This window comes from Rhinatrema bivittatum, chromosome 2 (assembly GCF_901001135.1).
Source record: "Rhinatrema bivittatum chromosome 2, aRhiBiv1.1, whole genome shotgun sequence".
Taxonomy (NCBI): Eukaryota; Metazoa; Chordata; class Amphibia; order Gymnophiona; family Rhinatrematidae; genus Rhinatrema; species Rhinatrema bivittatum.
The window spans coordinates 222,347,835-222,363,289 of record NC_042616.1 but is presented as its reverse complement, the minus strand read 5'-3'; the positions used below and the strand labels follow the sequence as shown (position 1 = coordinate 222,363,289).

At 43.8% G+C, this 15,455-nt stretch overlaps 1 protein-coding gene across 3 annotated transcripts in view; it reads left to right on the top strand.

Moving 5' to 3' along the window:
- Nucleotides 1-15,455, top strand: part of SCRN1 (secernin 1) — a 78,849-nt gene that overhangs the window by 13,126 nt on the left and 50,268 nt on the right. For all 3 annotated transcript variants that reach the window (XR_003854546.1, XR_003854547.1, XM_029589204.1), the window contains exon 2: nt 14,383-14,542. Coding sequence is in view for 1 of the 3 variants with exons in the window: in XM_029589204.1 (XP_029445064.1) it covers nt 14,383-14,542 (160 nt within the window). In the remaining 2 variants the exon portion in view is untranslated. The remainder of the gene's footprint in view (nt 1-14,382; nt 14,543-15,455) is intronic.

Here is a 15,455-nt window from a genome sequence, read left to right as displayed (position 1 = left end):
AAAAATGAGTAAATATGAAATAAAATTGGACTTATATGAGTTGAGACAGGATGTGTATGGTACATTCTGAAGACTTGAAGGTCCTACAAAAAGAATAAATAAGAAAAAGCCAAGAAATAAAAAACATTTTTTGAGGTATTGTTAATGAATTAAATTTACTACTGGGGCTTTTTTTGGTATATTGATGATTTGGATAATCCCCAGAATACATTGTGAATTTGGGCTGCTTTTGATTGATTGATTTATTCAAAGAAAAAATATTTCCAGGTATTATTGAAATAATGCAGTCATGGCTCAATGTTTTGATGTTACCTCCTGCCGATACAGCCTCCTTAGGGAGCTCAGGCTTTGTCATGCCTCCAAACTTCGAAGCTGCCCTCACTGATCTTAGGGTCGTCTCTCGCCTCCTCCAACACTGCACGCGGGAAGGCCAAAGCCTCTCCGTCTCCGCCCGATACTCTGGGGGCAATGCCATTCCTCCCTGGGGGTTCAGACGGCCCTTCCACCCCCACCACATCCAAACCTTGGGGTGGGGAGGGCGTATCTGGCGCTCCCGGTCTAAGCGAAATTTCCTTGGCCGAAGTGGGGGATCCGAGCTCCTGGTCCTCCCTCTCAGCGACTCTCGCTTCCCGGCGTCTGTGGTGTGGAAACGAGAAAGCTGTCAATTTTCTGTTGTCCCGTCATTCCAATCTCCAATTCAGGTAAATTATCTCTCACTTTCACTTTACGCTTGGTATGCGGAATTTTAACAGGCAATTCTTAGAAGAAATATAGTAAAAAGAATTTGGGGCAGCAAAGCAACTCTCTCGTGCTCCCTACGTGTCGCCAATCTTGGCTACTCCCCATAAAGATTATCTTAATGCCTTTAGCCTGGGACTGCATGTTCTGTCATTTGGTTTATTAGTACAAAACATTATAGTATGGAGATTGGCACAGATGAAACCCTGAGACCTGATCAGGTGGGCCATGTAAAAGTCACCACTGCCTGATGCTCAGATCCAGGTCAGCACCTGGGTTCTGCTCTCAGCACTTCACAGCAGCAAGAGGCACCAGCAGTGGCTCCTAAATTTGTAGGAACACCTTTCTGAGAATATGGTCACCATATAGGGCAGGCATAAAACTTGATGGGTTAAAAAGTGCGCCTTGAGCGCAAGGCAATTTTTTGCATTGCAGGGTAATAGCTAATACTCTCATCTACATGGCATTTACATGTGATGAGCGCTATTAGCTATTTGGATGCGTCCAAATGCTCGTTAGGCTGGGTGTTAAGATCCTGCCCGCGAGGAGCGCGGGCAGGATCTTACCCCCGCGCGGCCAGCCGGGCCGCTGACGCCGCCGCCGCCGCAGCGGTCCCTCGCTGCAGTCCGGGCTCCTCCCCGGCTGCCTTCTGCTTCAGGCAGCGGGGCCGATCCCCCGCGAGCTTTCCCTCACGGTCAGGACCCCCGCTGCTGCTCCGGAGTTCCCCAGCGTGTTACCGACGATCCCGGGGTCCTCAGCCGGCAGGGAAGGCGTCCCTGCCGGTGCCTGCAGCTTTCTGCAGCCTGCCTTACCTTCCTGCTCCCCTGCTTCAGTCGTCGTGGCCGGGAGCCGTCCTAGCAGCCTGCCATCTCTCCAGCTTCAGGGCAGGGCTGCCCCGACGTTCGTCTGCTTCTCCATGGATCCTCCACGTGGCTGGGAACGCCACCAGCTTCCAGCACTCATCTCTCCAGCTTCTTAGGGCGCGAGCGCGCACCTCTCGTCAGTTCTTCAAGGGCCAGCTAGGTGTGGCCCCTGCTGGCTCCTCCCTGGGCGTTGTCCACCTCAGCTCTACAAAGGGATTCAGCGTCCAGTCTGTCTTTGCCTTCGCAAGGAGTTGGTCACTCCTGAGACCCTCGTTCCAGGAGCTGCCTTGAGTTCCAGCCTTCTGCAAGGTCTAAGTGTTCCATGTTTTCCGTCGAAGCTTCCTGTCCAGTGTTCCAGTCCTGATGTCTTCAGTTGTTCCAGTCCTGATGTCTTCAGTTGTTCCAGTCCTGATGTTCGCTTGTCCCTGTTCCTGCCTTGAGGTCTGATTCCTAATCCGGTATCCATGATCCAGTCCAGATATTACAAGCCTTGCACCTTGTTCCTGAAACTCGCCTGAAAGCTAAGTACCTAGTCCTTGAACCTCTGGAAAGCTAGCATCTTGATCCTGTGTCCTCCAATGTCCTGGTACCTCGCGGCAAGCCACGCCGTGGTCCGTGACCAACCCTCGGGGCGGGCTGATTAGGGCCATCTGTGATGCAAGCCATGTACCTCGTTTCTAAGTCTCTGAATAGCCCTTCACCTTGATCCTGTGTCTTCCAATGTCCTGGTACCTTGCAGCAAGCCATGCCATGGTCCATGACCAGCCCTCGGGGCGGGCTGATTAGGGCCATCTGTGATGCAAGCCATGTACCTTGTTTCTAAGTCTCTGAATAGCCCTTCACCTTGATCCTGTGTCTTCCAATGTCCTGGTACCTCGCAGCAAGCCACGCCGTGGTCCGTGACCAACCCTCGGGGCAGGCTGGTTAGGGCCATCTGTGATGCAAGCCATGTACCTCGTTTCTAAGTCTCTGAGAAGTCCTTGTTCCTGACCCTGTCTCCTGCCTTGGCAGCCGGTGTGCAGCAATCCAGCTTCTTCCCTGTTGCCTTGATGTCGGTGCCAGATCCAGTTCCTGATCCGGTCCTACTTGTGCTGCCCTTCGTCTTTGTCTGGCTCCTGAGCCTTCTGGCCTGTTGGGCCCTGGAGTGGCCAACAGGTGGGATTCGTCCCTGCGCTTTGGAGCTTCTGTCCTGCCAGCCGTCGGGGCTTCGGATGTCAGTATCCTAGCATCGGAGTTCGCTTCGCCTGGTTCTCTCCTGCATTTTCCGGTTCTCTGCGTGGTCTGTGACCTGCCCTCCAAGGCAGTGTTGGGGATGCGTGGGACAGGGTGGCTCGTGTCTCAGTCCCAGGAGTGGTCTGAGCAGGGTACCCTGAGGGACTGTGCTCAAGTCTTCCTTCAGTCCTTGTTCCTGAGTCTACATCTGCACCTTCAGTACCTCGCTTCTGAACCTACCTCAGCATCTTCAGTACCTCGCCTTTGAATCGACCTCTACACCTTCAGTACCTGGCTCCTAAGTCTACGTCAGCACGCCCAGTATCTTGTCTCTGAGTCTTTGTCTGCACTTCCAGTATCTTGCTTCTGAGTCTACGTCTGCACTCCCAGTTCACTGCTTCTGAGTCTAATTCTGCACTCCCAGTACCCTGCTCCTGAGACTCGTCTGAATCTATGTTCCAGTCTTCGCTGTCCTGGCCTCCATCTGGCCTGCCGCTTCGTGCCATACCCTGCGGCAGGTCCGAAAGGGCTGGGAACGGTCGGAGGACTGTTCACAAGACCAACATTGCGTTGTTGGGTCTTCCGAAGCGTGCAGGTCCGGAGGAGGGCCTGTCTCCTGGTCATCACTCCAGTCTTGCTTCCGTCCAGCCCATGCTCGGGCATGCCACGCCTCCCGCGGCACTTCTTCAGAGTCCTCTGGGGTCGAGCCGTGGCCCAAGGACACACATCACCCAGGAGTGGGATCGCTCTCCGAGCGCTCTGCAACAGCTGAGCGCACTTTATTGCATCGGCCTCTTTGTAGGGTGCACACATTACACACAGCATCTCCTCATCTTCCCCACCTTGGAGTCCTTCTAGCTTCTGTGTTATCCCCAAGTTGAAAGAGGTGGGGCGAGAGTATTCGGTGAACGTTGGAAGCAGCAGCAGTGAAGGAGCTCTGGCAGCTGCATGCAGCAGCCAAGGTACCTAACTGAGCTGCCCACTTCTCCTGCACTTTAATATAGAGCAGTGGTTCCTAACCCTGTCCTGGGGACCCCTCAGGGTTTTCAGGATATCCACAGTGAATATGCATGAGAGAAAATTTGCATGCACTGCCTCCATAACCTGCAGATTTTCTCTCATGCATATTCATTGTGGATATCCTGAAAACCCGACTGGCTGAGGGGTCCCCAGGACAGGGTTGGGAACCACTGAAATAGAGGGAGGTAATCCATCGCTATGGGTTCAAGTATGTTTTCGCCTCCTCTCTCCCTTTTGTGTTAAAATTTGGAAGAGAGCCTGATGGGGCTTCCGTTCTGCCTTAGCTCTTCTATTGGCCATATGAGTCCTCTCCTTGTCCACACTGCCTGCTCAGTGAGGGTGGGGTGCCGCACGTTTTTCTTAATGTAGGTGTGCCTTTTGGTGTGAAAAGGTTGGGAAACCCTGCTCAAGGATAATAGCTGCTTGACCAAGATGGACGAATTAGTTGTGTGTTTTTGTTTTAATTTTTATCCTCTATTTACATTCTAAGAAAAAAAGATCAAAATACTCCATATGCATATAGGAACAGAAGGAAAATCAGATGATTATCTCTAAAGACCGGTATATAACTATTCATTCAAATAATATTATTGAACTAAACCTAACCCATAGTCGTTGGTAATATTCATTTGTTAAATATTTTTATTTCTTCCCTTTTTTTCTTTCCTGCTTTAAAATGTATTACTAGAGATCATATATGCACAAAGTAATCCGCAAGTAAAAAAACAAAATGATTACCCTTCAAAATATTTCTCTGAATAAAAATATTTTGAAGGGTAACCATCTGATGAAGTGAACACTGTCCTTGAAAGCTCATGCTTTAATAAATTGGTTAGTCTATAAAGTGCCAAACGACTCCTGTCGTTTGTTTGCTCTTAGTAGAGTTTGACTTAATTTATAAATATTATTTCTTGATTACTGATTATCAGTTTACGTATAGTCATCTGCTTTTTCATTTGTGATTGCTGATGGTGCATGCATATGGATTGTTGTGGTCTATTTCATTAAAAGCAAACCTATTTTGCTCTTAGGGTTTATTTATGTACAGTGATATATCTTATAGCCACCAAGCTATACCTTTATAGAGAATGTGTTTATTGGAGTGGGGATTATCTTCTTGTTTTATTTTGTATATATAGAGAGGTAATTTACTAATTCATCAAATATCGCAAACTTCACATTCAGAAGGATGCTGAGTGAGAGTAACTTTGTATTTTGGGGGCACACAACTTGTGATCTTCATAATTCTATACACTCAGTATTGACTCTCCTGAATTCTTTCAGAAAATATTCCAGCAAGTGATCTTGCTTGGTAGAGCCCCTGTCATGCTGGGTGGAGATTTTAACCAGCTGTTAGATCTGCTGTTAGACAGATAATCTACACATCAAATGAGGCCCACAACTCTGAAATCACTGACACAGGAAGTCTGGAGGATAAATGGTGGCTGTCCCTCTTAACAGCTAAAAATTTCACCTCATTCTCTTTTCTAAACCAGTCTGTTCCAGGATTGATTTTTTTTCTGTCATCTAATTTATTGACACATATATAGTTCTTGGTGTTTCTAATGCACAATGTTCTAATTTCAGAACATGCTAAATTTGGACCTTGCTTGGGGGAATATAGGAGGCGTTAGTTCTGCATGGAGGTTCAACACAAGTTTGTTGCAGGATGAGAAATGCATCCTTTGTATTTATTTTGTTTGCAAACATTTGATATTCCACTTTTTCCAGGCATAGTTTCAAAGTGGATTATAATCTGTTTTGATGGACTGGCAAGTGCAATATCAGAACAATAACCTTAGCAACATGTGCCCTTATAAAGGCATAGAGATCATGGGTAGAGGAACTTAAGTCTGTTCATTAAGAGAGAACTATCATCTCCTTACACCCTAGATCCCATCTAGAGAACTCCGATCCTCACAAATGGCCCTTCTTTCCTTCCCCTGACCCCACCTATCTTCTTCCAAACTGACCTGCACAAGATTGAAGACCTTCAGCTGCTATGCCCCTAAAATCTGGAATGAGGTTCCACCACCCATTTGCCTAGAACTATGCTACCTCACTTATCTGGAAAAGATAAGAGAAAAGATGAGTGCTTACATCAGTTAGAAGTACGATGTGCTTTGTTGAAGTACCTAAAGGAAACAAATGCCTTCAGAAGAGTAGACAAGCTATTTGTATTATTTGGAGGCCCTCGGAAGGGGGAAGCAGCATCCAAAGCTACCTTATCCAGGTGGCTCAAGGAGACTGTACCCTTGTAGGCAGACCCCAGAAGAATTAGCCAGATGATAAGTTAGCCAAATAACTCAACAGCACCCCTATCACGCCCCTTGCTTATTCTTATCTGGATAATGACATATCCAGTTAATTTTTATTTATTTATTTTATTTATTTATTTGTTGATTTTTATATACCGACATTCGTCGTAACATCATGCCGATTTACATTGTAACAAATTAACAATTTTTAGCTGGATAAGCAAGGGATATATTCAAAACTAGCCATTTAAATGGATAACTTGTCAGTTCTCTGACTAAATGGCTGTGAATATTGACCTTGGAGTCCTTTTTAGCCTGTCGAATGGCTGCTTTATATTTTTTCGCATGTTCCTTGCAGTTACGGACATTGTCTGTCTTTCTGATTCTCTTGAGACACTGACAGAATCAGAAATATGTTTCTGAAGACATACGGCTATGGATTTATAAGCAGACTCTATTGTTTGAACTGAAAAGGACTTGGCGAATACCCCCTGATGCAGAATATCAGCTTTGAAACACGGACCGTGTCGGGGTTCGACTAACCATGATTCCATCTTGCTGAATATCAAGAAAGATATGTTTTAACTTGCATATAAATAAAGAACAAATAAAAACACAAACTGTGGAGCTAACTTATTAAGTATAAGGCAAGTGAAGGCCCTTGACTTTTGGGCTGGGAGTGCCTATTATGAAGCTCTTCTGTTGTATGTGCTTGTGAGTTCTGCTGTTCTATTTAGATTTTTTCCCCCTTGCACTTTCTGACACTGCCATTTTGCTAAGTTTTGTGGTCTTATTTTTCCGCCGTGCTTGTTCAAGATGACGGGATTGCTGCTTGAGGAGGAGAAGACCCTCGTGATTCTTTGGTTCAGACATTGTGCAAAATTGCACCAGTTAAGCTAGAGGGGGGTATATGGCTGAGATTTGATCAAAAAAGAGACATTTTAAGGTGTGTTATGCCATGGTTGCTGCTGTGACTGATCTAATTTGACTACAAAATTAACTTTGAGAATTACAGACTGGCTCTTATTGATGCTAAGAGATTTGTATTTTTACCACTGGGATTCATGATCCTACTTGTCAGTCGAGGAAACTTGTCAGGTCATTAAAACCATTAATGGCTAATAACCGAGTTACTTCAGAGTGCACAAGTAACTTTTACTTATGGGGAGTTTGCCACTTTCTTTCAGTCCAGTGTTTCTGATATCTGTGCATGGTTCTCTGAAACTCTTTCTCCCTTTGAGTGATTGTCGTTAGAAAATGTCATGGAGAGTTATGCCAGGTTATTACCTCTCTTAATTATGCTTTGTGTTATATGTTGCCCTGCTCTGTAACTGTGCTGAAATGTCTTTGTGAGGATCTAGCTGAGTTTATCACACAATTTGTAAATTCCTCTCTGGAAGAAAGTCATGTATCTCTTCAACTAAAGTGGGTATCTGTCCGCGCCCCCCCCCCCCCCCCCCTTTATTTTTTTAAATGAACCTAGACCCTTCAGTGATCAGCATCTGGTGTCATCTTTCCCTTTTATTTATGTAATATAGTTGAGAATAATTGCAGGAACGTCTTGATGGTGTTGAGATTTTGGACCCAAATCAGTTTGGTTTTGGGCCTTTTCACGACGCTGACCCCTGCCTCCCCCCTTCCCTTGCTTTTCAGTCATTCAAAGCAGCAGGCTTCAAGGCACTCCCGGCCAGCAAAACCCCAAGGGCCCTCTCCTTGGCCAGGGCCACGCATCTCTTCCCTCACTTCAGACTTGCTGCGCCCGCTTGCAACCACTCAGACTGTTCGACCAGGCCTTTTTACAGGGCTAGGAACTGTCCCAGAGACCCAAGCTCCTCGGAATCTGCAATCCCTTGCTCAGACCCAGACGGTTCCCAGCTACATAGGAGGAGGTGGCCATTTGGACTACCAGCAATCACAGTTGCCGGATTAAGGTCTCATTCGCCTCTGGCCTCTCTCTGGCAGTAAAAACTCTGGGTAACGTCTCTAATTAAAGATGGGATGGAAAAGCAGCCGATCCCTCCCAAACTGCACCATACGGACACACCGAAAATATCAGTAATCAAATTCCTGCTGCCTGACCCTTTGCTCAAGGTGAAGAGTCTGGGTTGGAAGGAGCATGCGGCCGAGACATTATGCAGACTGCTGTAAACATTGGTCCCGTGGAAACCATTCCTGTCAGAGCGGCCCTGTAGGAGTTCTGGGACTTCATCATGCTGAAGGCATTCGTTGGGTCTGTAGCACGTAAGTTATTTTAAAATGGATTTAAAAAGAAAATCATTTTACATTCCACTTGACCTTAGAGGCTTGTGTTAGCATTTACTTGTTCATTCAGTGCACTTGGGAGAAATGACTTGTGTGTAAGTAAACAGCCGAGAAAGGGGCAAGGCGGTGGACTCCAGTCACGCTTGGGAAAAGCCTGGGGCACGACTGGTCCTGTTACCCTAATCCATTCTTGTACTGCAAATGCATAACAGTGCCTGCTAGCAGAAAATGGATTAGAAAAAGAGTTTAATATTTGAGCTTGGTAATAAACACCGGTTTCTCATCTATATTGCTTTATTTATTTTTTGTAACTGAAGTCTCTCTGATTTAATGTGGCAGCGGGCTGAAGAAATCCCTTTCTGTGATATTCTGTCTGCTTCGTACATCATTTTTTATGCATTCCAATAAATGTTGGAAAAAATTGCATAAAAAGGTGTCTGTCCCTCTGTCTCTGTGTACAATAACGCTGCAAAAAGGGCTAGAAATTTACCTAGAGTGGCATGCAAAATGTGAATGCCTCGGACAAGGTTGAAACTCTGAACGATCAGGCTGATATTTTCAGAGAACAGAGCGCCTCGAAAAAAGCCCTCATGCTTTCTATGGGAGATTAAATCAGATGTATTATTTATTTATTCTGTATTTGTGTTTAAAGGTATACATCTTTCATTACAGGCGTACCTCTTGTTTTTAAAATCTTGTCTTTCCTGAGTTCAGTCATTGGGTTGTAGTCATCCTTTGCATACGTTAATATGCTGTCTGCATTAGATTGTCAGTGCTTCAAATTGCATCCAATAATTGGAGTGGCTAAATTGGAGAAACTTTCATGAATTAGATGCGAGCCCCAGTGCTGACAAGACCAGCCCGCCCACCTACTCCTCAAAACCACCGTGGCAACGCTAAAGGCAGCGGAAAGGCCTACCTGGCCTTGCTGTGTCACCCCTCCACCGACACCAGCACCAGGGGTCGAAAGAGGGACATGCTGAGGATGCCCCCCCTCTGTGAAATGAGGAGGGGAGAAGTGAGTCCCGACACTGACAGGACCAGCCCGCCCACCCACCAACTCCTCGAAACCACCGCAGCAATGCCGAAGGCAGCGGAAAGGCCTACCTGTGTCACCCCTCCACTGACAACGACACCAGAGGTTGAGAGCATGATGCGCTGAGGATTCCCCCCCCCCCCCCATGAAACGAGGAGGTGAGAAGAGAGCCCCAGCACTGACAAGACCAGCCCACCCACTGACTCCTCAAAACCACCTTGGCAACGCCGAAAATGCTTTCATGTGAGGTGTTCGCCTGTGTCACATGCATGAAGGAGCACGACAAAGGAGTCTGCCCCTTCGTGCACCACTTCATGCATGTCCGAAGTGAAGCACGAAGCTACACCAGGGAGAGAAGCCAGCTGAGACATGCTGCACACGAGGACCCGGACCCAACTCCTCTACCAGAGCCGAAAGGCACCGGCTGGAACAATGTAGGAAGAGTGCTCCATCCCTCCCTCGACTGGAGGCAAGGAGGCTGGAAGAAGACACCAGCGACAGCGAGCCTCCCACCAATCAGCTCATTGCCAGGCCACCACCAAGAAAGCAAGAGCGTCCCTTCTATCAGCACAGGAATGAGAAAGCGGTTGGCTTACACCATAGCCCCCTACATCAGGGAGACGTGACACGCTTCCACACGAGCCCTGACCCCGGAGAGATGCTGGCGGGAAGCCACGGGGCAGGGCACTCGCTCCCCCTACAGGTGAGGGAAGGAAGACTACTGCGCCAGCTGGTCCATACCTATCGTTCTCTTGCCCGCACACTGCTATACATTTACCACAATAACAATTACTATTAACTGAAACCATTCTAACGATGGAGTACATAAACTTAATAGAATCCATACTTGGACAGGGCATCTACAGTGAACTAAGAAAGCAAACACAAAAACAGAATCAAAAAAGAAATACAAAACAAATCTTCCAAACGATGAGTAACAACTCTTCTATAATCTCGTCTTGCCTAATGTTTACATTCTTACTAATGAATTTTAAGTCACTTGCAAAAAAAATCCCACTAATAAATGATCTGTCAGAAGACATAAATTCAGCTATTTTCTGCATTTCTGAAACGTGGCTGAATAACAAAGATATTAGGAGCTACCATCCAGGAAAGAGATCTAGGCATCATAGTGGATAATACATTGAAATCGTCGGTTCAGTGTGCTGCAGCAGTCAAAAAAGCAAACAGAATGTTGTGAATTATTAGGAAGGGAATGGTTAATAAAACGGAAAATGTCATAATGCCTCTATATCGCTCCATGGTGAGACCACACCTTGAATACTGTGTACAATTCTGGTTGCCACATCTCAAAAAAGATATAGTTGCGATGGAGAAGGTATTGAGAAGGGCGACCAAAATGATAAAGGGATTGGAACAGCTCCCCTATGAGGAAAGACTAAAGAGGTTAGGACTGTTAATCTTGGAGAAGAGATGGCTGAGGGGAGGATATGGTAGAGGTGTTTAAAATCATGAGAGGTCTAGAATGGGTAAATGTGAATCAGTTATTTACTCTTTCGGATAATAGAAGGGATAGGGGGCCACTCCATGAAGTTAGCATGGGGCACATTTAAACCTAATCGGATAAAGTTCTTTTTTCACTCAATGCACAATTAAACTCTGGAATTTGTTGTCAGGGGATGTGGTTAGTGCAGTTAGTGTAACTTAGTTTAAAAAAGGTTTGGATAAGTTCTTGTAGGAGAAGTCTATTACCTGCTATTAATTAAGTTGACTTAGAAAATAGCCACTGCTATTACCAGCATCAGTAGCATGGGATAGACTTAGTTTTTGGGTACTTGCCAGGTACTTATAGCCTGGCAAGTACCCAAGTACTGTTGGAAACAGGATGCTGGGCTTGATGGACCCTTGGTCTGACCCAGTATGGCATGGAGAAAAAAAATTCTTTTAAATCAAATTGATCATACCAACTATGATGTCTTCCACTTCCCCAGACCTAAATGTAAAAATGGATGCCTACTATAATCAATGAAAAAGAACTCAAACTCATACTTTGAAAAGTACAGATTAACCTGCCCTACTAAAATCACCACAACTTAACATTGGATTAGTCTATTGCTCCCCTGGAACTCTTCAAAAAGACTGCTCACCCCTAATTGAATTATTCACTAAAGCATTTCCATCATCAGCCTCTACAATAATAGCAGGAGATTTTAACCTACATATAGATAGAACACCTAGGAATACAGCCTATGAAATCTTTTTAGATATAATTGAAGCAATGGGATGGTCACAATTTGTAACCAACCCCACTCATAAAGCAGGACATATCCTAGATCTAATATTTGCCAGCGACAATAATTGTTTAATCAATACCTCCCACAATACATTGCCCTGGTCTGATCAATTAATAAAAGCAGAAATAACACTTCTCAACACTAAGCAAGCAAATTTAAATAATAACCAAACTTTCACCGTCAGAAAAAAAAAAATAAAACTGGACATTCTTGAAGAATCATTGAAAAATAAGCTAATTGAGTTCAATCAAATGAATGCCACCTGCGACTTTAGCTCTGGGGATAAAATCTTCAATAATGTTGCTGATAACCTAAGCCCAGTACAAATAAAAACATTGCAAAGTGAACAGAATACCTCAAAATAAAAGAAGCCTTGCTACAATGAAGAGCTGAGACAAACTAAACAGATACTGAGAAAATCGGAGAAACAATGGCGGAAACGCCCATCAGCAGAATCTTAGAAAAATACAGATAGCTTCTATCAAAATACCGTGAACAAATCAATAAAGCAAAAAAAAAAAAGACTACTATGCAAAACAGATTCATGGAGTAATATTTAATTCCAAATTACTCTTTGAAACTTTCAAAAACTTAATCAAGGACCCATCTTGTTCAAACTCAAGTATATACAACTTCTCAGAGAATGACTGCAATGAATATGCCACCTCCTTGTTAGATAAAATAAATAGTTTAAAAACTCAATTCCCTACTTTCTCACTAACAAAGAACATGATGTAAAACCTGGAAGCCCTACATGGAATACTTTTTACATAGCAACCAAACTCGAAATAAATCATTACCAAAATAAAACCTGCCATCCACCCACTAGACCCAATTCCGGCAAGTTCCCTGAACATAGTACATAACATAATCACTCCAGCAATCGGAACCATAATCAACCTCTCACTCTCAGAAGGGCTGGTCCCATGTATAGCGAAACAAACAGTGATCAAACGAATCCTAAAAAATAAAACTGGCAGAATCGACAATTGGGACAATTATAGACCAATATCCAACTTGCCTTTTATCGCAAAATTTCTGGAAAAGTAGTGTTATCACAATTGGAAAATCAGTTAGAAGACAATGATAATCTATACCCAAACCAATTCGGATTCAGAAAAGATCTTTCAACATAAACTTTACTCAAATCTTTAATTGACCCTGTGTTACAGGGGTTTGACAATGAGATTATTATCTCTTGGTACTATTAGATTTAACAGCAGCATTCGACACTGTCGCCCACACTCTGCTATGCCATTGGATGAAAAAAGTTGGACTAAACGGAAGTGTACTCAAATGGTTCTCCGCCTTCCTAACTGATAGGACTTTCTAAGTCAAACTGGGAAACCACTTATCTGACACATTCCCAATCGATATAGGTGTCCCCCAAGGATCTTCTCTCTCAGCCACACTTTTCAACATCTGTATGCTTCCTCTATATAAATTACTAGCAGAACTAAGAATCAACTTCTTATACGCTGATGACATACAGTTCTATATTCCTACCTCCAAATTATTTGAAAACACAGCAGTGAAACTCTCAACATGAAGGCAATACAGCAAAACTATCTCAGCTTAAACTAACACTAAACACAAAAAAACCTGAAATAATATGGCTAAGGAGAAACCAATCTGTAATTAAACCGCCATCCCCAGACCTGGGGAATTTTCACATCACACCCTTTGAGCAAGTATGAGATCTAGGAATACAGATCGATGAGAACATCACAATGAAAAACACATAAATTAATTAAATCAGGATACTCCAAGCTGTGAATTTTACATTCGTTGAAACCTCTGCTAACATTCCAGGACTTCCAAACTGTTTTACAAATGCTAATATTCTCAAACTTAGATTACTGCAACTCCCTATTACTAGGCCTACCCTCAGGACAATTAAAAACCCTTACAATGTCTACAAAATTCCTCAGCAGGACTATTGTTAGGGAAAGGCAAATTTTGACCACATCGCCCCTTTGCCGTTATATCTACACTGGCTGCCAGTACAATCAAGAATCCACTATAAAGTACTAACACTAATTTTCAATATAATCAATGACAGAAACTCCAGCTTATTAGGCGTGACCCTCCAACCATACACACCACAACAAACACGAAGATCACAAAACAAAGGACTATTAACGGTACCTACACCATGGAGCACTTATCAAGCGCAAATAAGAGACCAAATGTTTTCTATGGCAGGCCCCAAGTTGTGGAACTCTCTATCTGAGTCGTTACATCTGATTATAGAAAGAGAGAAATTCAAATGTGAACTGAAAACATGACTCTTCCATAAAATTATCAACTTATAGAAAAACCCATAGATATTGTTTGAATGAGTAATAATGATTCAGAGACTTAAAGAGTACTAAGACTACTCAACGACTATCTCATGAATATTATTTAAAAGAAACTAATTTTATCATGAATTACCGTACTATTTTAACAATCTAGTGAACATGTTTTGATGTTGTTGACCTATAATGTGAATGTTGCTTTCGTAAATAATTGTAATCTTCTTTTGGAATGACGGTATGTAAGATGCCTAAATAAATAAATATTGATGGAATCAAAATCAAAACTGAATAAGAAGGGAATTTTAATAATTTTGCCTGCCAACTCAGCTATTTGCGTTCTCTGCAGTGGAGCTGCCACTTTAATATTTCACCTCCTATTGATTTGCAAGCAGTTCTGTGCAATGAAATAGAATGACTGCTATTTTTCCTGATTTGCAGGATGGCCGTGGCTCCTCCCAGCTATTGCTTAGTTGCCTTTCCACCACATGCTAAGGCTGGTCATGTAGTGTTTGGAAAAAATTCAGCACGTCCTAGAGATGAAGTCCAGGAAGTAGTCTACATCCCCGCTGCTGTTCATGAGCCAAGAAGCAAAGTCGAGGTGAGCCACTGTGTCAGGTTTGCTATGAGAAACTGCCATAGTCCTCACAGTGCTGCGTGTTTTAAAAGGGCAATATTTAAAGTGTGCCTGAATCATCACTGAATGCATGTAAAGTTGCAGAACTCTGCCTGTTGCTTCTCCCTTCAAGATTTGAACTTGATCATAAAGACCTAAATATTGCTGAGTATTTGATATGTTTGGAACTGAATTAATCATTTGAAATTTTAGGAAGCAGTTTTTACTGTATAAATGTATAAGTGTTTATATATAATATGAGATTATTTTGATTGTTATTAATATAGCAACATTTAAATGTATATAACAGTAACATAGTAAATGAATACAGATAAAACCCCAAATGCTTCATCCAGTCTGTCCAGCAAGGTGTTTAGTGGTGTAACTGCCACTCTGTGCAGGTTATCCCTATGCCTTCTGTTAGGGTTGTAATATATGTACTATGGGGTATAGCTCTTCATGTAAAAAATAGAAGGCATGGGGGTAAACCTGCATAGAGTGGCAGTTACACCACTAAACACCTTGCTGGACAGACTGGATGAACCATATATGCTTCCCAAGATGACACATGGGGTGTGTGGAAAGGAAGAGGTGTTGTGTGTTATCCTGGAAAGCACTAATGGCACTTCGGTCTACACTGGGTTGGGCTACAGATCTCTGCCTCGGGCAGAAGAACTGGACAGAGATTTGGTTGCAGACATCCGGAGGTGAGGGGAAGGTGGTGTTTGTGGGAGATTTTAACCTGCCAGGTGTGGATTGGAGTTATACCATCTGCAGATTTGGTTAGAAGTAGAGAGAGCATGGACTCATTTCATGGGGCTCTGCTCAGACAAATGGTGATGGAATCAACGAGGGAAGGGATGATACTGGAGAGCTAGCCCTTTCAGTCGGGGGAAAA